General features: G+C 35.3%; 1 protein-coding gene across 1 annotated transcript in view; it reads left to right on the forward strand.

Annotated features, from left to right (window-relative positions):
• Positions 1 to 21,929, forward strand: part of gpc5a (glypican 5a) — a 365,485-nt gene extending 343,556 nt beyond the window's left edge. The window contains exon 8 of the mRNA XM_088913593.1: positions 19,422 to 21,929. Coding sequence (XP_088769719.1) covers positions 19,422 to 19,576 — 155 coding nt within the window. The 3' untranslated portion in view covers positions 19,577 to 21,929. The remainder of the gene's footprint in view (positions 1 to 19,421) is intronic.
• The last annotated feature ends 2,065 nt before the right edge of the window (positions 21,930 to 23,994 follow it).

Genomic DNA, 23,994 nt, shown 5'->3' on the forward strand with positions numbered 1-23,994 from the left:
TTAGAGAAAACTGAAGTAGTTTGCACAAGCCTTAGTTTTAGCATAATCTAATCATTCTGACATATTTAATTCTTATATTGGGATTCAGCTTTCAGCTATTTAAAGTGTGGTGAAAATGTGAGTATATCCCCTTAAGATTTTATGGTTTAACATATATTAAACATTTTTGGCCTTCACCTAGTGTTCACCGAGTCCTTATAAAACTAACCTCTTGTGACAACATGCAAAAATTCTACTTTTCCATTCTTTATATTTAAAGAAATCATTAATTCATTAATTTAGCACCCCATTTTGCTGCAATAACATGTTAGGTCCCGCCACACCTTCTGTCTGGTGTTTAGGTCTTGACTTTGACCTTTTCAAAATCCTGGATTTCTTCTTTTTGAGCTTTTTTGTTTTGAATCATTGTCTTGTTGCGTGATCCATTTTCAGTTCAGCCTTATCTGTCAGACAGATGGTTTCACATTTACCTCTAATACTGTGGTATAGTGTGGAATTCATGGTAGATTCAATGATAGCAAAGTCCTGAGGCAGCTAAGCAGGTGCAGACCATTACCCCAACACCACCATACTTGATAGTATGATATGGCTTAATGGTTGGTATGAGGTTCTTCTGGTCACAGGCAGTGTTTGGTTTTTGCCAAAAATGACGGCCACTCATAGGTAGATGAGGAATAATTTTGAATATTCTCCATTTGTTGCTTATCTTCCTTACCATGGAATGATGAACTTCATATTGTTTGGAAATGTGTAACCTTTTCCAGACTTTTTGAAACCCTTACCAGACTTATAAGCAAAAGTTTGTAAATTTGTATTTAATTATCAACAGCAATATCTTTTTAAAATGAATTTTTGTGTGTTATTTTTCAAATTAGTTAAGTTTTGTCTACTTTTGGATTTGTTGAATTTGTTGAATGAGGGTTAATGTCAAATATGTCTAAGTATATTAAGCCATAAAATCTTAAGGTGGTGTTCTTACGTTTTCACCACATGTACTGATTTAACTATTTAAAATGCTTAAGGTGTCAGGTGGTATACAATAACAAGTGGCATGGTAAGTCAAACAGCATAGTGTAACACTGATCCCATTTTATCAAATAATCTGATGCAAGACTGCACTACTGTAAAAATACCAGGTGGCACAGTGAATCCTTAATGTACAGCAGCTGCATGTGACTGTCATAAAAATCTTATTTTAACAATAAAAATGAAATGTTTATTAACCCATTAGTTAATCATACTGTACAGTAATATTAAGTAACATGCTGTGCAGTAATACTAACATTTTTAATTACATACAGTATCAGAATTATTAGTAATCATGTCTGAATAGTACTTAGAAAAAGGATAATTTTATTTTAGATTTCGATTGTTAATAATATCTTATAGTGGCTTTACAAAACCTCCTATTTAAAAGCATATCAGCACATAAAAAGAGGTCTGTAGTTATTAGACTAACTCTAAAAGAATGACTTATTATATGACAAAATGTTTTTATTTACATAATTTCTAGTGTGTTTTTCTGTAATTTTGTATAAGATTTCTTTCAGTGTTTTCTATTCATAACATTTTATTACAAAATCCATTTGGTTTCACTTCCTCTGCAAGCAATTATAACATCAGTAATTATTTGTTTGTGTTATATATAATACTTCTTTGCAGTGTAATGGAAAATGAAATGTTTGTAGTTTTAATTTTGGTTCACTGGTGTGACGCATTGGCAGTTCAGTGGTAGAATTCTCATGTGCCATGTAGGAGGCCTGGTTTCAATTCCCAACTAAAGTTTATGCATTTTCTTTCTTAAAATTGTTTAAGAAATTACCCCTTGGGTATAATAAAGACTCTTCATTTAATAATAAAATATAATAAATAATATGTACAGTATAGTATATTGACATTATATATACTGTATCACAGCATGTTAAATATTAAATTAATAATAAAAGTAATTTAATATTTAATTTAAAAAGTAGCAATAACATGGATGAACCTGTGTAGGGGCTGTTTCAAAAAGTGAGATTACTTAGTTATTCGGATATATAAAACAATAATTTATTGTTTAGCCTGTTGTGAATGGGATTTTTTTTTCAGGTTCACATATGCATAAGAAATATTTATATTTTGTCTATGCTAATGTATGCTAATTGTATGTACTCCCCTACTAATATATTCCTAATGCCGCTTTCAACAGTTACATTGCTGCTGAAAGCCTGGATAAACAACTAAATACAGCTAATTCATTACATTTCTGTATAAACCATCTTTATTCATTTGTAGTTAAGATGATAAAGTGCATATGGGTTATACCAAACTACTGTAAATGCATGACATATTTCATTGAAAATTTCAGTATCAATTGTTAGGAAAAGCAGAAACTGCATTTGGATGAAAATCTCTTTTGGAAATTAATCTCTTGCCACAACAGCAAAGGTTTATACTGCTAACTGGCCTGGGCAAATATGTCCTTGATGAAGGACATACTCCTCTTTCCATAAAAAGGGAGTATCAAAGGTTGTGTGAGTTTATGATATACTAATTAGGAGATTAAAAGTCCCTATCAAGAGAAAAAGTCCTACACATAAGTTTTATTTTATTTAGTTAAAGCATGTTTATGTTGTTATTGTAAAAAAAAAAACAGCTGACAAACTATTGTGCTATGATGAACCTCAATAGTGTAGGCTCACAGTCCAGAAAAAAACCCTCCTCTTAGCCTGTGTCCTTGATGCATTAAAAAGCACAATCTGAAAGAGCAATAATTAATTTACTACCAGATCCCAGTGGTTCAACCATTTGTAGCTAATCCTGTTCTTTACACTGTATACTGTATGTCTGTAAATGTACTGTATATTTATGCTTAAGAACATGGTAAAGTACAGATGCAGCCATTCAAAACAAGCAGGGTACGCTGCGGTACAACCCGGTGGATGTGTCGTATCAAAACATCATTTCACATCATACCGCGCTTTACCGTATACAAATTAGATTATGTTAATAGTATCCAGAATCACCTTGTAAATACGCCAGGTGGAGCTAATAAAGCTTAACCTCTCATGTACAGCATTTGAGCTGTCACCAGAAAACATCTGGTTTCGAATCCTGATCACTGCTGAAGGACAATCTTTATTCAATTAAGAATTTAAGTTGTATGCAGCCATTCAAATGCAAGTTTGAATGGCTGCATCTGTATAACTCAATGAAGTCAGGTAAAGTATAACTTATATTTCAGCATGACACGTCTCACTGAATTTCTCATGATATCAAATCCCTCTTTTTTCACATCACATCTGCGGCATCTCTCCTCCACCCCATTTCCACTTTTGTAGCCAATCCTTGGTCACTTCTCACTCTGAAGAGTGCCCCAGCCTCCTCATCCTCAAAAGGGGGAGGACAGGTGGAATCAAGGGAGATGAGAAAACATTTTTGGTTTTGTTTTATAACATCACTAGTCTTAATTTTCGTTGTTTATTGTCTTTTAAATTATTATTGTCTTTTTGAGTTGTAATCGAAAATGAAATCAATTGTCAATAAAAAAACTGCTAGGTCAGCTGGAGAGAAAGGTACCAAAAGCTCTTTTCAAACATCAAAGTTTCACCGGGTGTCTGTGAAGTTTATTACGTACTGTGTGTTCTCCCTTACACCTACTTTCTTCTTTGGTATGAGTATATGTGCTCTGCTTCACATCAGGATATTCTGCTGGCTTTTTAAAAACAGTTCATTCCACACAGCGCATCATAGATATCTGATTAATTTTAATAAAATATATGTTCTGAGTGTGATATCTGATACAGTACTAAGTTAAGTGGCTGAAATTCTTTTGCTCTACTTTTTACTTTAAAAATGTTTTGATGGATAGTATACAGTTTAAAATGTAACTTAAAAATATGTAGGTCAAATGTAATGAATAAATAAAAATGAATATTGTATTCATTATAAAACCATGGACATCATTATCCAATCTTATCATTTTGTTGGCCGAACCCCTCTGCTCAGATAAATGTGTCTTTACCATGTAAATGGACCCAGAAACTGGTTATTCTAATGGCATATTGTTTTTATGACTTAAGACTTTATTCCTGATCTCTAGATTCTGATACTGAATACCGTTACTAGTATCACTGTTTTGCAAGCAATTGTTAAAAATATATTGCATAGATGTTTTGAAGTAGAGAACACTGTACAGTACCTCAAAAGCAAATCGTGATGTCAACAATTTTAATCCAGCCTCTGTTTTGATTTTACTGCACGTTTTTCTTTCTGCTTTTAAATACATTATGATAATGTATGGTTTTAAAGCCACTACATTATCTCTGGAACAAAAACACCACAAACACTAGATGTGACATCATTAAGAAAACAAGAAGAAAAAGGGCATCAGAAACAAATATATATATACACAAATATTTTAGACTAAATAGACATAATATAAATATATATTATGCAAAGTGGATTTAGAAATTAGTTATTTACAAGAAAATATGCATGTAAAAACCTTAGTTGTGATTTCTCATTAAGGACATCTTTAAATTCTCTTACTCTCTCTGAGCATCCTAAAGATTTTTTGGTGTGGTGGGCAAAATGACCGGTAGAACTGGTTTTGTTTACTACACCTACTGTATGGAAGTATTCACACATTTGCTAGTTCTACAATAAGGAGGTTCATTCATGTTATTACTTCATTTATAATTCATATTATTTTAGTATTTAACATATTGTTATAAAATTAATATAATAAATATCAATATAGATTACATCTATTTATTTTATTATTAGAGACAGAGTCTAGATACAACTTAGGCATTGGCTGGGAATTAAACCCAGGCCTCCTGCATGGCAGGCAAGAATTCTACAACTGAACCACCAATGTGTCACTCTACTTGGATGAGCTAAAATAAAAACTACAAGCATTTGAATTACTGTTACAACAATAACGATAGTAAGTGTTCATGGGAAATATAGTTAAAATGAGCACGTTAAATATTTTCCAGAATAACCACAACAAGAATATTGTTGTTTTCCTCATTTTATGTTGTCACCTGTTGCTATCTTTATAAATATGTTATATTTATATTAAAAAATGCATATCCTTAATGATGTTCAGAAATATTATTATTCTTTGGTTATTGTTATGTTCTGCTACCAACATTTTCTTTTAATAATAATAATAATAAACTGTATTTTATATAGCGCCTTTAAAGGTGGCTTCTCAAAGCTCTTTACAGGATGACAACAACAATAAATAAGAAGAATACACAAGATAAAACACAATTACTATATATAGAGGAGACCGTGGATGGTGGTACTAAGAAAAGCAGAGGGGTGAAGAATGGAACCAGTTAAGTAAAGGCTTTTCTGAAGAAGAGGGTTTTGAGTCTGGATTTGAAGGAGTTTAGAGAAGGTGACTCTCTGATATCCTTGGGGAGAGAGTTCCAGAGCTTGGGGGCATAACAGGAGAAGGTCCCGTCATCCATACAATGTAGACAGGCTTGGGGGACAGTAAGGAGAGCAGAATTAGAAGAGCGAAGGTTGTGAGGTGGGGAGTAGGGCGATAATAGTTCAGACAGGTACTGAGGTGCCAAGCCATTCAGAGCCTTATAGGTGAGCATGAAGATTTTAAAGTCTACACGGAATTTGACTGGAAGCCAGTGCAAGGACTCCAGGATAGGAGTAATGTGAACACTTGCACTAGACCTGGTCAGGATTCTGGCTGCTGAACTTTGGACATATTGCAGTTTGTTCAGAGTAGATTTAGATACCCCAGCGAGTAGAGCATTACAGTAGTCAATTCGAGAGAACACAAATGTGTTGATCAGCTTTTCAGCCACAGTTAGTGATAGCATAGGACATAATCTAGCAATATTTCTATCACTAGACTAGCGAGGTTAAAAAAAAGATGTTTTGACAGTATGCTGCACATGTGGGTCAAATGTTAAGCCAGAATCGAATATAATCCCAAGGTTTTATAATTTTGATTGAAGCTCAAGTATAGAACCATCTACAGATAAGGTTACAGGACTGGCTTTACGAAGTTGATGGGGGGTGCCAATAAGCATGACTTCTGTCTTGTCGCAGTTAAGATGAAGGAAGTTTTGAGTCATCCAAATTTTTATGTCAGAGATGCAATTAGATAGAATAGAGACAGCCACATCAGTGTCAGGTTTGGTATGGATGTATATTTTGAGTATCGTCAGTGTAAAAATGAAAGCTGAGGCCATGTGATCTTAAAAGCTGACCAAGTGGAAACATGTAAATGCTGAAGAGCAAGGGGCCCAGTATTGAGCCCTGAGGAACACCAGACTTAACAAGACCAATTTCAGACCTGTACCCATTAAGAGAGGCAAAGTGACAGCGATCAGTGAAGTAAGATTTGAACCATTTGAGAGCAGTGTCAGAAACTCCAAACACAGTCTCAAGACAAGAAAGTAAGATGTTATGGTCAACAGTGTCAAAAGCAGCACTGAGATCAAGAAGGATGAGTATAGAAAGAGAACCAGAATCAGAAGCTATTAGAAGATCGTTAGTGACTTTGACCGGAGCAGTTTCTGTGCTGTGAAGTTGACGGAAGCCAGATTGGAGGGGTTCAAGAAGGTTGTTTGTCATGAGGTGGTCATGTAACTGAAGTGTGACAGCATGTTCTAGAATTTTAGCAAGAAAGTTTAAGTTGGAGATGGGGCGAAAATTGTTAAGATTGTCGAGAGCCATGTTAGGCTTTTTTGGCATGGGGGTAATGGCAGCAGTTTTGAGGACCGTTTGGTACAATGCCAGTGCTCATGGATTCATGTATAATATTGAGGACAATGGGACAGAGAGAAGAGAAACAGGACTGAAATAAAGTGGTGGGAATGGGATCTAAAATAGATGTGGTGGGTTTCATGCGTGTAACTAGTTTATTGAGGGATGCTAAGTCAAGAAGAGAGAAGCTGGAGAGAAGGGAACCAGAGAAGTTGGATGAGGAGGGAGGAGGTATGGAAATGATATGTGTAGTGTAGAGAATGTGATGCCGGATGTTGTCAATCTTAGAACTAAAGAAATCTAAGAATGTGTTGCAAAGTTGCGATGAGGCAGGTAATGTGGTGGGGTTTGGGTTGAGCAGTCTGTTGATGTTGGAGAAAAGATGTCTACGGCTGTTTTTGTGATTTTCAGTGATGTGAGAGAAGTAGGTGGATCTAGCAGACTCTATAGTACCCTTATATTCAGATAAGTAATCTCTCCAAGGCTGATAATGTACATTTAGGCCAGAAAGACGCCACCTACGTTCAAGTTTGTGAGAGGCTGCCTTCATGGATCGCAGATAGACGTTGTACCAGGGGGCAGGGCGAGAGAAGGAGATGATTCGAGTTTTTAAAGGAGCAAAGGTGTAGATAAAAGAGCACTGTCAAGTAACTGTATTTTGTCCTCTAGAGGGTCAGAGGAAGAGAAACAAGATAAGGTGGACAGAACAGAATTTGCAAACCTTGGGTAATCAATTGATCGCCAGTTGTGGAAATTTACAGAGCGTGGGGGGGAAGTGTTAGAAACAGGTAATTCCAGATTGAAAAGAATGGCTAAGTGGTCAGAGAGGCCTAGATCAAGGGGAGAGCAGTGGGAGACAAAAGAGTCATTTGCAATAATTAAATCTAAGGTGTCCTTTGTTATGTGTAGGGGTACAAACAAACTGAGTAAGATCAAAGCATCCCAATAGAGAAAGGAAGTCTTTAGCCAGACTGGAAGACCTTTAGTTACATAATTCCATATTAATATGTCATATTAAGTGGTGTTAAAGAAGTAGTATAACAGATTAAATGCTGCTACATTTTAGATAACATTAACACATGACAAGTGCCACCTATCGATCTTCTTTAGGCAGTGAAAACTTAAGCATACCTACTGTAGCTTACTGCAGACACAAAGTTTTAATGAGCATGTTATTTCTCATATACTTTTTTCCCAGCTTTTTCCACTCCAGTTTATTGATCTCTGTTAAGTATTGTTTCCTAAAGGCACAGAGAATTTAACTCCCATTGATTTCACATTACCCATAAACTTCATCTTTTGACTAATACCTCTGCAATTACACTTTTTATGTGCTTTTTTCTTCTGATTTCTCATTTCACCTGAAACAGACAGATCCATTTTTTGTTTACTGAAACAACCAAGTGGAAAAAATGCTTATTTGCAGCATCCTTTAAAATTGCCAAGTAAATGTCTCCAGAACACTTTTGTTATAAAATTATTGAAATACTATCCAAAGGCACTTTGTCATTTGGGACTGTTAACTGCTTTATTTGTTATTGATCTGTGTCTTTTAATATGAGTTTAGCCATATGATGTGAAATATAAACCAAACTGTTACAATTATAGATAAATTGAAATAGAAGGTCAAATTATATTTGGTAATTAACCCCCTAAAATAAAATAAAAAGTAAAGTGACATGTGTACACTAGATGGAGTTAAAAGCAACAATGGTATATCAATATACAAGCATTTGTGGTAATTCCGAGATATAGCAGCTTCAGAGGTGATGTGGCTAAATGAAGCACTCTAAACAAGATTCCTTCTAAAAGATGTGGTGCCTCCCTGTCTGTTCATAATGTACTGAGAGGACCCAGCACACTGCAGAAAAGCAATCAGTAGTCCGTTAGGGATTCATAGATGCAGATCATTTGTATTCACTAAACTGTCTGTTTAGCATTGTTCAGAGAGATGGAAAAGTTAGGAAAATACAAAGCATGCCCTCAACAGATAACTACTGTACATACCATATATCTTTCTTAAGTTCTTTTCTAATTGAAAGTGACTACTACCATCCCTAAAATTGAGTTACTTTTGTCAATAACAGTTATTCCTGCACAATGATGAATAATAATTGATCTAGATTTTATTTTGTACACTTTAAAAAAATCATATGAGCCTGGCAAAGGGGTGTCTTATTAGGGGAGATGAGAGTGTCTGCTCTCTTAGAATAGTATAATTGAATTTGATTTGTTCAATTATACTATGTGCAGCTTTCATTACCCGAAGTAGCCTCATAATCAGGAACTGGTGCTTTTTGAAACACGGTGCTATAGGAGGATGCGGGCCCTGTCATCCTTTAGAATGTTCTTTACAAATTGCATTGTTTCACTTTGTAAGGTGTTAAGGTCCAGAAGTATATGTTTGTCCTACCAATGCTGTTGGATTTAAACTCTTAATATTTCCAGATGTTATAGTAGAAAATGTAGATGTTGATAAGTAGCAAGTTTTTAAAATCACTTGCCTTAGCTTTTGTTGGGTTTTTTTTTTAAGAAAGACTTTCGTCAATGAAGCTGTGAACATGAAATGTAAGCTAATGAAATAAAACCAACTTAAACCAACTGCAAGGTTGCACTCTATTGAGTATATACAATATAATCATTTATATTCTGCATCCTAATTGAACTGCAACATCTTGCTTTTTTCTGACAGCTCAAGGTGTTTGCCTCTGTATGCGATTACTTTTATGCAGTTCTTGGAGCAGTCAATGGTGCAACATCTCTTTCATAATACAGTTCTGTATTTATAAGAACATTAGAATGTTGACAGATGAGAGGGGACCATTTGGATAATCTAAAAGTAGTTCGTTTTTAGTAGCTCATCCAAAGATTTCATTGAGGCATTTCTTTAAAGAAACCAGGGTATCTTCTTCTTATATAAGCAATTGGTTTGCCAGGTTGTCTTTGAACTCCCCCAGGTACTGTACGTTAAATATCAGTTTTGTATGAGGCCTGTAATGTGAAACATTGAGATAATTCAAAAATAATTTGTTCCATGATTTTCGTAATGTCTGTCCTGTCATAGTTTGAGGTAATTAAAGTTAAGCCTGTTAATTTTAATCTCATAAACAGCAACTAATTGTATACTACATGGAACCTGTTCTAAATACAAATGTGTTGAATGAAGTAATTGATCATATATTAAAATACAAAGTTTATAAATGTGTAGGGGAACACATATACTGTACATCATCCATTAAGGAGAATAAAAATAAAAATTAATTTAGCAGAAACCAATTAGTTATGTACTCATGTTTTTGTGAGGTTAAGACACTTGCATCTTGACCTACATGAGTTGCCACTGTAATATATTTCATTTCCTGTGAGTATATTACAGTACCTTCTGGAGTTTGAAAGGTGTTCCAAACCTGCTGTATCCAGTCTTTGGGTTGTTGTATTCATACAAATATTTCCACTTTACAGATTCAGGAACTGACCAATTCTCGTGAAATGGTAGAATATATCCTAAAAAGGGATGAATCACAATACTTGTACTGTATGGGTGTTATATGGTTCTTTTACAAAACTGTGTTCCTGATTCTTGATGTCTATATTTTTATGTTTATTGCCTATCCAAAAGCATCATGTCTTTAGCAACACCATAAAAACAAAATCAAATTACACTAAACATAAAATAAATACAAATTAAAGTCAAACAATAGTCCCAGCCATACAACAATATATATACAAACACACATATTTCACTCTATCATTCAAAATATAATACCATTGCATTTATGTGATAGCTTCATACAGCGAACATTCATTAACCTACATTTAATATACAGTGGGTATAGAAAGTCATCACTCCCTTTCAAAATGTTCACCATTTGCTACCCTAAAGCCGAAAAAGAAGATAAAATCAGACTTTTTCCAGTTTTTTTTTTACAAATTGTACCTTGCAACATCCAAGTGAAAAAAGAAAGCAACATTTCTAAAAAAAATAAAAAAGTATAATAACTGGGTTGGCTAAGAGAACAGCCCCCTAAGTTAATAGTTGGTGGAAGCACCTTTTGCTTGAATTACAGCCTTGAGTCTGTTGGGATACATTTCTACCAATGTTGCACACCTAGAAGGAGGAATATTAGCTCTTTCTTCCTTACAGAATTGTTCAAGCTCAGTCAAACTGTGTGGTGACCGTTGATGGACTGCCCTCTTCATGTCATTCCAAAGATTTTCTATGGGATTTAAGCTGGGGCTCTGACTAGGCCACTCAAGGACATTCACCTTCCTGTCCCTCAGCCACTGTACAGTTGCTTTGGTAGAGTTCTTTGGGTCATTGTCATGTTGAAAGGTGAACCCATTTTCAACTTCCTGGCTGAGGACTGCAGGTTTTCTTCAAGAATTTGCCTGTATTTTGCACCATCTGTCTTCCCTTCTATCCTGACAAGTGCCCCAGTCCCAGCTGAAGAGAAACACCCCCACAACAGGATGCTGTTACCGTGCTTTACTGTAGGAATGGTGTTCTTTGGATGGTAAGATGTATTTGGTTTTCGCCAGATGTACTATTTTGCATTCTGACCAAAAAGTTCGATTTTGGTCTCTTCTGACCAAAGCACCTTTTGCCACTTGGCCACACAAGTACTTTAGGTGCTTTTAAGCAAAACATAAAAGAGACTTGATGTGGCTTTTTTTAAGCAGAGGATTTTTTCTTGCCATCCTCCCATACTGTTAGGAATCCCTGGTGGGGAGATACAAGGATCCTGTGCAGACGTAGGCACGGGTAGTAGATGAGGCAGGCAAACAATCCAAAATGATAAGCGAGTAAGTGGTCTAAAGGATAAGGGTGTACAGCAACCAGGAAGAGCGTAGAAAGCGTACAATCCGAAACAAGAGGCAAGGTCGTGGTCAAAAGGCGTAAGGTAAGTCATAACCCAGGGAGAACACAGGTGGCAAACAGTCCGATGCGAGAGGCGAGGTCCAAAGTCGAAAAGGCAGAAGGGGAGTCCAATAACCAGAATAAACGAGGTACGGGGAAAAACGCCAGGTAGAGCTCTCAAGGAGTAGACTCAATACCGAGCAGCGGGAAGCACGTTAAGGTGGTATAAATAGCACTGCGTACCGCACGGTGGAGCGTGTGCAGGTGGGTTAACTCGTGCGGCGGCGTTTGTTAATAATCACCCGCTGCTGGTGCTGATTAGATTGCTTAAGAGTTGGTCTTAACTGCCTGATGGTCGTGACACATACAGATTTGTGGAGCGCTTGTGATATTGTTGTCACATGCACAGAAGGACCAGTCTTTGCCATAAAGGCCTGTAGCTTGTTCAAAGTTGCCATCGGCCTCTTGGTAGCCTCTCTGATCCAGTTTGGAGGGACAGGATGATCTAGGCCAGTGGTTCTCAAACTGTGGTGCCCCCAGTTTATACGCTAGATGACCCTGGAAATTTATTGTGTGCACTGAAAAATTGGGAATTAAAAATTGAATAATTAAAAATTATTTAAATGTTTCATCTGTAATTTACTTAATTGGTTTCAGATAGCTTGAGACAGGTTTTCATATTTTCTGTTTTAATAAAATTAGTTGATGTGTCAAATACACAGCCTACTGTATGTACTTAGCTACGTTGGTAAAGCGCGCACTAATACTTGAGTGTTCATACTCCTCTTGAGCTTTCAAAGACACAGCTTAGCACCACATTCGCCAACAGAACAAGTGATCGAAAATGAATACCTCACAAAAATCAAGTATTATGTCATGGCTGAAAGGAATAGACGCCAAGAGTACTGACACCAGCTCCGATAGATCACCCACACCTGTTGAGAGCGAGGAGGATTATACATCGGCCACTAGGGTTACCATACAGTATTTGAACGTCAAAAAATAGAAAACACCCTGAGAAACTATCCTATTTCCTTATTTGGAAAGAGGGTTGGGATGGAGAGGGTTTTCAAAATATCCCATGTTTTATGTTCATTGGTAAAGTAACTGTGATGATGTTTATCTGTGTGAAATGCATAAGTCCCCTCTGCTGCAATAACAGCATCCTCTGTTTTGCTGTTAGATTTTATGAAAGAATCTGTTAATTTGGTTGACGAACTCTAATTGCCTTTTGGTATTTGTCTGAGTCAACATGAGCTTGCAAGTCAAGTACACCTTTATTTGCCACAGAGACAAAAGTACCAGGCTTAAACACCAAACATTTAGCTTCCCAGTCTTCTCTGCCACCAACATTTATTTTTTAGTTCTGCTGTGAATTTACACTTTCGCTTTGGCATTTTGTTTGAGGGTAGGAAACTGAGAAACCAAAACAGGGAGCTTTTCGAGGGAATGCTTCTGCACTACACAGACTGAGTAAAGACACTGATATTGACGCCCGATTTCGCTCTCATGACATAATCATACACATACAGGACAATGTAGGTCGCAAAGCGAACTACAGAAGTTAAGAAATTCTCTCTCTTTCTAACATCATTATAGCTTTTGTTAATTATTCTTCATGGTGAAAATAACGGGATCGAAATCCTGGACATTTGAAAATTCTCCCCAGAAAGAGATATAACGATCAAAACAGAGGACACAGCTGAGAAAAACTGGATGTATGGTAACCCTAGCGTCCACTACTACTGAACCTGACACAGACAGCTTTTATTGTTTGTTAGCGAGCGTTGGAAAACGACTACAAGGCAGTACAATCCAAATTAACTAAGTGCTCAGTGCTATTTTTATTATATGTGTTTGTGAGTGTGTGTGTGCGCTTTAGTGTGTTTCTGTGGTCAATCAATTATTTTACTAGAAATATTAACAAATATAAACCTTTCCAGTTTAGATATTTTTCAAAGTAATTCTCCACCCCTTCTCAGTCATCCCCAGTAAACAATTCTACTGGGGTCATATAATCTCCGAACTTTAATATATTAATAGTAGTTCCCTGCATTTTCATTTCATTTGCATAGATGGAAAATAATAAATGTGACAGACATGACAAAACACAGCTCTGGGGATAACCAGTATTTTTAAAACAATTTCTTTTGAATATCTATTGTTCATAACACTCTGTGGCCAATCTGTTAGAAAATCCTTAATCCATTGTATAAGGCTCTCATTACCATTTAAACCCAGAAACAATTCCAGTAGTTCATGGGTCTGAATCATATTAAATGCTGAACTAAAGTCAAATAAATAAAATATGCACGTGACTTTGTTGCAGATGACTAGCTACAAAGTTCACTAAAGTCAAAGCTGCATCTTCAGTCCCCTATGTTCTTTATAATCAGATTTTAAGGGATCCAGGTGACCTGAAATCAAGAGGGTAAGATTTACAAATAACCCTGTCCGTGCTCTTAGCCAACTGGGGGTTGAGTCCCACTGTTCGAAAGTCAGTGCTTTGGTTTTTTTAGGTACAGGTACTGTATAATAACTGAAACTTTCCTGGTCAAATTTCCTATTGGCCTTTACCAATCATGGCCTCCTAGTAATCCCCATCTATGAATTGGCTTCATCACTCTGTTCTCCTCCCCACTGATAGCTGATGTGTGGTAAGCATACTGTGCACTGAGGTGGATGATGAGGTGGATGCTGCACATTGGTGGTGGTGGAAGGGAGTTCTCATTACCTGTAAAGTGCTTTGGGTGGAGTGTCCAGAAAAGTGCTATATAAGTGTAAGAAATTATTAACTATTATTAATTAACCTGGGAGAGACATTTAACAACTGTCTTAATCAGCTGTATATATGAAGTAATGGGAATCCACTCATTTGTCATTACTCTTATCTCTAAAACCAATCAATGTCAAATCTTCCATAACGACAATTAAGGTCATTCTGTTACAGCAATAGGTGCAACATTCTTAGAGCAATACAGCTCTAAGAATCTAAATACAATGGGTAACACCTGGCCTGTGTCAAAATTTCCAGCTTCAAAGGATGTTTGGTTGAGATGTACTGTAGGTGGTCCAGATTCAGTGTAAGGTTTACATAGGTTTACGATAAGTGTTGATCAACAGTCCAGGAGCACAATATGTAACTAACAGGTACAGGTACAGAAGGGGGGTGGACAACAGAGGATACAGGAGAAGGAAAATATTGAAGGTAAGGGGTTCTTGTTCCAGATCACCTGAAAAGACCAGATTGGAGCTAAACATTTAAACCTTGTTAAGAGAGCTTGCTATTCTGTGTTTTTAGGGAAGTCTAATTTTCTGTGTAAACAATCCCTTAGTTAAAAACTGCATCTCCTGGTTTATGGGTGTATTTTTAGAAAAGGGAGACATAACCCCATTTGTAACAATTCACAAAGGAGCTAACAGCACAGTTCCCATTCTGTGTTTTGCTACCTCTACCCATCATTACATTAAGCCCCTTCCATGCTTGCTTAGGGTTGCCTACACAGAACCTATTCTCAACTCTTTTTTGCTTTCCTCCTTTTTAACCTAAACTCCTTATCTTTCTCTCTAACAACAGCAGTTTCCCCATTTAAAAAGTTACTGTTCAGTCATTCAAACACATTTTTCAGTCCTTAGACACCCAAGGTTTGTAATTAGCAAATATTTTCACTAGAGGTAATGACAGTACTTTGACAGAACTGGATGCCATTACATAGTCAGTCAACTTTTGCAGGTCTCCCCACAAGTCAAAAAACACTTGCCAGTTTGTGGTATCAAAACAGCACATAAGTTCCTCCTTACTCTCCACTGTTCATATTTGCACAGATTTAAGTACAGGTTTCTCAGGTTTCACATGCTGCATGTATGTAGGGTGCAAGTGAGAAATATTATGGTCCGATTTCAGAAAAGATGGTCTGCACACTGCCTTGCATGCATCTTCAATATTTCGATAACACTAATCCAAGACACGTCTCATACGAGTAGGGGAGGTCACATACTGCTGCAAGGTAGGAAGATATACTGAAATGGAAAGAGTATTAAAATCTCAAAGCAGTTAGTGATAGTGAAAGCGCATCATTAAAGCTGGTAGTAATCTTTTCACCAGCTTCCTTGTTGTTTGGTCCTGGCACATGAAGTAGGGTAAATAAAATGGCCTCAGTGAAACAGTAAGAATCTCATTACTTTTAGTACATACAGTACCTGCTCTAACACATTAAAATGAGTAACCCAGGTGTTGAAGACATAGATGCACAGGCCCCTGCTGATGAATTTCCACTATGCTGTTTTGTCACAATGTTTACATCGCTGTTGTTGTGATAGATCCATGTTTCAAATTATTGAAACATTCAGATTTCAGTGAAGCAATTAAGATTACTTTGTTCTGAAGTCTTCCTCATTGCAATAAACACATTTCAAAGGATCCAAACACTCAACATATTTTTAAGAGACTGGACAGTTGAAAAAGTAATATCTGGAAGTGGAAGTTGACTTTTTCCTCCTTTGCAGTCTATTCATAGCTCCACATCTAGTCCCAGGATTCTTGGACTTATAGTATTTTTTCTTCTGACATTTGTTTAAAAAAAACATTAACATAGCAAATAGTCAAGGACCGAAAGCAGGAGTTCTTGGAAGTAGAATGGGAGTAGTAGTAGTAGGAATATCTTATACTCTCTAACGCCATTGCTTTCAATAATGATTGCAGTTTTTAAATAGTTTTTAAATATACAGGTTCGTATCACAACAGTCAAAATGGACAAAATCAAAAATATCATGAAATGCTCTACCTTCATACTTGACACACTTAAATCCATACAAAAAAAACCCCAAAACAAAACAAAACTGAGCAATTTTAATTAAAAAACAAACAGCTTACACAAGTGAGAGTACACAAGGGTACAATATGTAGCACTTATATTATTAGAAAAATCATCACTTTTTATTTTGGTAGGGTCCTGGTTGTTCAATTTGGGTGTCTTAATAATTGAATTTGCAGTAACTCTAGGATGGGCAAATGTTTCTACCACTTATATGTAAGCTCTACTATCTCCTCTAATGTTTATATGTTTAAATTTTAAATAAACATTCATGTCTATTGTGAAAGTAATTAGGCATTTTCTTCTAAGAATGGTTTTGGCTTGAAGATGAACTGTAGGATAGTTTGCCAGAATGTTTATTACAACAGTTTGGATAATGAGAGGGTCTGTGATTACCTACCAATTCTCCATCAATTTGTGTTGAAGTAAACTGTATAAATTTTATTAATATACTGTACGTATTTTTATCTATTCTTGCAATGATGGTTAATTAAAAGGTATACTTTTGCCCTGTTATAGTATCGCATTCTTTAAAATGAATGTACTTGTCTGTTTCCTGTTTTGAATAACTTATGCTAAAGGTGACATATTTTTGTTTGTTTACAGAAACACAACAGTTTTCCAAAGGGGGCATTTTTTCAGCCTCTTCCATTCTAAAAGACAAAAATGTGGATGGAAAGAAATTAGTTGTACTGTCAGCTTCAGTCCTGTGACCTTAGTTTCTTTTACTTGGGAACATGTGTTAAATTATTTATTTAGCAAATACCTTGGCAGAAAAAAATGAATAATTTAAAAATGTCGTACAAATATTTCTCTAAGACTTCCAAAATATTTGGTATTTTTAAGAAAAATCACTTACACAGCAGATGAAAATTCCAGCTTGCTGGATGACTTTTTACTTCAAAGTACTGTACATACAAGCTAAAAATGACAAGGTTAAAGAAATAAATAATCAAACATCTCCAGGAAAGAATATACTGGTTCTATTCAACAGGCTTAAGGTGTATATGTTTGTTGTTATAGTGAGGTTCATTTTCTAATGAACTCACTCATATGAACTACTCTCAGGATGAGTAATATGAATGAAAATAGTTTTTAATGGTTTATATCAAATTGTCAAGTCATTTATTGAGCAAAAGAAATAATTGTGATTGCCTTTTGCATTTTTACCTGGCCCATTAGAATTATAAAGTACTGTAGTGTTAATAGTGGGGTAGTGACTAACCAAATATCCTGATGATGAAATTGCAAATGATTGAACTAATATTTTTGTGTATTTCTGCAAAGAAATTTTTGGAGGACCCTTTCCTCTGGGAATAAACTCAAATTGTAAGCAGAAGAGTTCAAAGCATTATTTTCCCATGCAGTCTCCCAAGGTTCATACGTTGCAATCATCTTAATGGTTGTGATTATTAGTCCCCTTATTATGTATAGAATGGAACGTAAATGCAACAGTTCACGTAATAATAGTAATATAAACCACAGCTGTTTGAGATATGCCTAATATACAGTATAAGCAACTTCTCATTATTGTATGTTGTGTTTAATCTAGTATTCATCTTTTGCCTGCAGCAAACATTAGTTATCATATTATTTAGAAAAATAGAGCACTGTACAGTGCAACATTGTAATATACATTTACAGCATAAAATGTAAACTGTGTGATAAGTGTTCTTAGGACCCTACATGATTATGAGAATATATAAACAATATATTCCTACTCATTTAACTACTATTAAATCCTGATTCTCTCAATAAACTGTCGTTGATTTTACAGCAATAAGCAAAATATATGAAAAAATAAATATATAAGCAAAAAAAAGTTTTTGCTTTTCCAAATTATTAAAGTTACAAGAATTGTGTAATATTGTCCCCTAGGTTGTTTTGCATAAAACATTATTGCATACTTTCTTCAAGTATTTCACATGATGCAATATAATGGCAAGGGATCTTTTGGTTGATACAAAAATGCTAATTCCTGGTGGAGGATGAGATACTTTACCAATATGTTGTTTTAGCATACAATTTAAAATTTGCTTCCAAAAGGTTACGTTCTACCATAAACACATAGGCATGTAACTATTAGGATTCCAGAGTTTTTTGGCTAATCTCCAAAATTGCAGTATTTATTTGATTACCATGAGTTTGATCTAAAACTCAATATGTATTGAGCTCTTGGTAATAGCAATTCACAAGCTCTGTGTACATAATTGCTTTGTCAATGCCTGAATATAATTTAATAATTGTATCCCATTTACAGCTGACGTTGTGGCATAGTGATAGAATTGTTTTGCTGAATAAAAATGAGGGTTTGTCAGTTAGATTTTGCTCTACCTAACATAACAGAGCATTCCTTATCATTTTGTTGGACCCAGATTAGTTTCTGAAAAAACAAAAACAAACAGACATTAGGATTTCATGGTCTGGTTTAAATAAGTATAGGCACACAGAAGGTTACATTATCAGATAAGAGTCAGCATTCAAGGACATTTTGTTGCTGTAAATTATCAGATTGTGCAATATTTAGGGAAACCATTCCCTTTATATCTCACAAAGTGTTAAACTTACACTCAATGTAGTGAGTCTTAGGTACATTTTTCAAATGTCTTCTTCCATTGGTGCGTCAAATATACATTTCCATATTCTCCCCCTGAGGGCAATGAGATTGCTGCTAAGAAGTAAAGACACAGCTAGCCATTTGTAATTTGTACGTGGCAATTCAACATTAAAAAAATCAAACACAAGTCATAGGAAATATCTGATCAAATAAAATCTCCTTTCAGTGTTTGTAACATACTCCGTCTTATATTAACATTTTAGTACAAAATGTGTAGAATTCTAGGTACAACTAAGGCAAAAGTGTTCCAGAGTATGACACATATTCGGCCTCTTTGCAATTATTAATAAGGTTGGGAGAATGATTTGTGATGGTTTGTGTTGTCTGTATACTAGATCAAGTTCTTGCCATGGTTTTGCAAAAATGTGTGCATCATCCTAATTTTTTTCTTCTGCTCCTGCAGGGATACCGGAGAAGGTGAATGACAACAGAAGGCGTACCCAGCAGACAGAAAATGTTGAAATTATGGACAGATCTGGCACACACAGTAGAAAGGAAGCCAACATTTTTACTTTTAATTTGATTTGTGTGATCAGTTTCCTTTTAAATGTCTGGTAACATCACTGGCATACAGTGTATAGTGCTGATTACTAAGCCTGCAAAAGAAAGGCTTGTTTTAACAAGTAGTGCCAAGATGGCATGACAGCATGCCTCTTCTATCAAAGATAACAGGAAAACTTAGGAATAACATTATGAAACTATAATTTATTTTACAAAAGCCTGGAATACATGTTTTCTGTCTTGAAGGAAATATATAAATAATCAGCATGTTGTTCTCTTCACAGTGTTGGAATACATTCTTCAATAACACTAAAATATCCTGTGCCATTGACTGTATCAAGCACTTAATAAACTAATTATCTCACTAGTGGCAGACACTTATTTCCACTTATTTTTAATATCCATGTAACAGGTGCATTATCTTTGAAAATGTTTTTTTTTTAAACTTTTTATGTAATTTATTTAGGAACCAAGCTTTCAGTTCAATGTTATTATTAAGTAGCAAATTTCATTCAGACCTCACAGAGAGTTTTTCAAATAAAAAAAAAGTTTTTTAGCCAGGTATTAAAAGCCATCTCTTTCTGCTGCTGTGAGATGAGGAACCAAATTCCAAGTAAGAGCCTTTACCAGCTATTATATTTTTTTAGAAATTATTTTGGAGTTTTTTAAAAAAGATTTAAAAATGCATCACAATTACTACTGAAATGCAAGATTGCATATAAAGTAAATAAAAAGAAGAAACTCCGAACAGCCATTTATTTGGCTTTTGTGTCAGTGTCAATCCTCCCTGCCACACCTTATCACATTCTTGTTTAAAACCCAAGACTGAGTTTTTCTAACACAGAAGGTTAGCACATGGATCTACCTGTAACTATTCCAAAAAGAAACAGTAAAGTTATTTTTATTTTTTATTGTTATTTTGAATTCAGTTAATTTCTTTCAAGTTTCCTTTCATAGGGTTTCATATTTTGTAAGTGCTGTTACTAATCCATGACATTTATCTTCTGTTCTGTATAAAAAAAAATATAGATACCTATTTCTACAGTGACAAGCTATTCATATTTTAGATTTAAAGAAACATTTCAATTCTGATGTTGCATTACTGAAAGAAAGGTTTTCCTTGCTCCATTTGTTTTGCAATTGCTGGCTCCAGCATTGTAAGAGCTTCTCTCAAACAATCCTTTAGCTAATGGCAGTCGTGGACCATAGTATGCAAACAAAGAGATAATTGTGGCATGTAATCATATATTCTATTAACAACTACTGTATATAATGAGCCTTACAAAATTAAAAAAAATCATGCTTTAATTTCTGTCCACAATTCTCTTATTCTGCTCTAAAAATGAGAAGAGCAAATTAAAAATACTGTATAAAGTAGATCAGGCTGTTCCAGACAAGGGAGTTAACTGAGTTGCCGATGGGGCCAGGAAAGTCCCTGTGGTGTATTGCAACTGATGCAGTGCTGTCAAGACTGTGTGGAGAATAGTTGATACAGTAGAAGCTTTTTTTTTTCTTTTTTTATACTGTTTGGCAGTTTACTAACTGAAATCCTCTACAAACCAGCAATTTCTCCATAAGCTTAATTTTCTTACTATCCAGGAAAAGCTGTGGTTCTATCCAGCTTGCATCCTCTGCCGTCTTTCGGTAGTTCTGGATGCTGCTGAGAGTTCAAACTCAGTTATTGTGCAACTTCTGCAATAGTTCAGATGTATTATGTCATCTTTGTCCATTTACTTGTTCTTTGTAAGCTTTAGTGTTATGACTAACCAGCATATTTGATTATCCTGTATCTCTCATTCACTGTGGATATCAGGTGGCAATTTTTTATTGTAGTTGGATTGATGGTTTCATACACAGCAGTACCTCCCGCTGGTGGACCACACTTAAACAGCAGGAGGTGTTCCTGTTGTCAGGTAGCCATTCATGTTCCCTACACATGTTTCTGAGCCTGGTGTTAAAGTATGAATCAGCTATGTCACCTGATCTTAGTGGAAGCTTGCATTTGTGTACAGTTCTGTCAGTGTAAGTTGTCAATCAACACAATGGTTTGACAAGCAATTGTAGATTTCAAACTGAAGCATACAAAAGGAAAATTGAGATTCTATTTTAACAATAATTATCAGTGGTTGAAGATTGCCAGAAAGGGTCTGTTACACTTCTCCTTATGTTGCATTTGCATCTACTTTGGAACAGAATGTCTTTCATTTAATTTGCAATGCAATGATGGTCAATAAGACAGTGTCAGGAAAGAACAGCCACCAGTAGAAAGTTGTATCTTTGTTGATTTGTCTTTTTGTATGGCTGTCAATTCATTCTGTTAGATCTCCAATAAATGCTGTAATAACTTGAAATTATTTTAAATGATTTTATTCTATAAAATAAAGAGTAGTAAAATCACATCTAATTAAGAGTTGGTTGATGTTCTTCATACTTCTTTTTATTTATGGCAAGTGCTATATTCTCTCAGAACAAAATTTACATTTTGTTAATAATGTAAATTTGTAATTTGTAAATTTGTCATTTACAAATTTGTTAATATTTTTGTCATTGTTCAAAAACTGCTGATGTGCATTGGTCTGGTGCATTAACATGTACAGGTTATTTATGAAAAGCTTAGGTCAGAACAGCAGCAAGTGAAATAAACTTCAGCAAACAAGTAGGTGAATATACAATATTAGTTTTGAATGGTTATTGCAATGTATTTAGTGACACTCTTCAATCACAAAATAATATGCATTAAACATATCTGCAAACAAAATTCAATATGAATTATAATGTATTTAATTGAGATGGATCTCACTGATCGACATAAAACACTGTATAATGTTAAGGTGAACATAAAATTATACAGATCCTCCTAAATTAATTAACTGCTTGCATGTATTTATAACCCTCAAGAGACTATATCTTCAGAAATTGCTTGCGTCTAAGAGACTTCATGGATAAACCTCTACCAGGTTTGCAAATCTGGACACTGTAATTTTTACCCATTCTTTGAAAAATTGCTCCCTATTGGTGAAAAGCAATTTTTAACTCTTGCCACAGATTCTTAAATGATTTGACCTGGCCAATCCAAAACATTGTCTTGTTTTGTTTTTGGTGCACTCCAGTGTGGCTTTGGCTGTATGTTGTATGTCTTGGGTCGTTGTTCTATTGGAAGATTAATCTTCTTTCAGGTCCCAGGTCTCTTGCGGACTGCAGTAGGTTGTCCTCCAGGATTTTAATGCAATTTGCTGAGTCATTTTTGCCTCCCATTTTCATAAGACTTCCAGGACCTGATGCAGCAAGAAGCCCCATAACATGATGCCGCCATCATCATGCTTCACAGAAAAAAATGTCGTTAGGATGATGTGCTGTGTTACCAAACGCCAAACATAGCAATAAGCGTTGATGTCAAATTTTGTTCTCATCAGACAAGAGAAACACCTCCCACTTGTCCACTCAGAGCTCCCACCTGCCTTCTGGCAAACTATAGTTGGGATTTGATGCAAGTTTTCTGTTGCCACTCTCCCATGAAGCCCAGATTTGTAAAGCAGCTGTGCAATTGTTATATGCACAGTTTCTCCCAACCCAGCCATAGAAGACTGGAAATCCTTTAGAATTGTATTAGATACAGTTTGTTTTTGAGGATGCCCAGTTCTACAGAGATTCACAGCTGTGCCTGATTTTCTCCATTTCTTTATAATGGACTTTACAATGTTCAGGGGTATAATTCAATGCCTTGGGAATTTTCTTAGATCTGTCCTCTGATAGGTGCTTTTCAATAACCCTATCCTGGAGTTGCTTTGAATATTCCTGTCTTCATTATGTAGTTTTTTTGGGAGCTTTACTAATCAACTGTGGGACCTTCCAGAAATAGATGCATTTAACCTGAACTCATGTGAAGCACCTTAATTGCACAGAGATGGACACCATTCAAACAATTATGTGACATACCTTGGTGGAAGACATTTATGTTTGGGGGTCATAGCAATGAGATTCGCAATATGGGGGCGGGGTGGGGCAATAAAGAAATATATTGTAATTTCAAATGGAAAAAATATACTTTCAAACAAGGATACCATACTCCTGCAACAATATATATATATATCACAAATGATTTGTGTACCTAAAGAGTTCATATATGCATTTAATCAATTAAAAATTTAAATACCTGACATTTCAGTTAAATAGTTTAAATAGACGTGAACCTTTCTCTGAAGCTTACATGCTGGGAGGACAATTGAAAAATTTTAAAATTTACATTTAAAAAATGTTTAAATGTAAATCTAAACATTCTCCTGTCTTTTTTCGAGGTGAAATACAATTGACTTATTCTGAGAGCACATAATAGAATATACTCTTTGACCTGTTTCAACTGACCTTGTTGCTGCTAGGATAGACGTAGCTTATCTAATTATACAGACATTTTAGAAAGAGGAAAAAGGCAACAAAGATAGATGGACAGCAATAAATAATTTTTTTGCTCTCTGTCT

The sequence above is a fragment of the Atractosteus spatula genome, chromosome 4, assembly GCF_055471065.1.
Source record: "Atractosteus spatula isolate fAtrSpa1 chromosome 4, fAtrSpa1.hap1, whole genome shotgun sequence".
Taxonomy (NCBI): Eukaryota; Metazoa; Chordata; class Actinopteri; order Semionotiformes; family Lepisosteidae; genus Atractosteus; species Atractosteus spatula.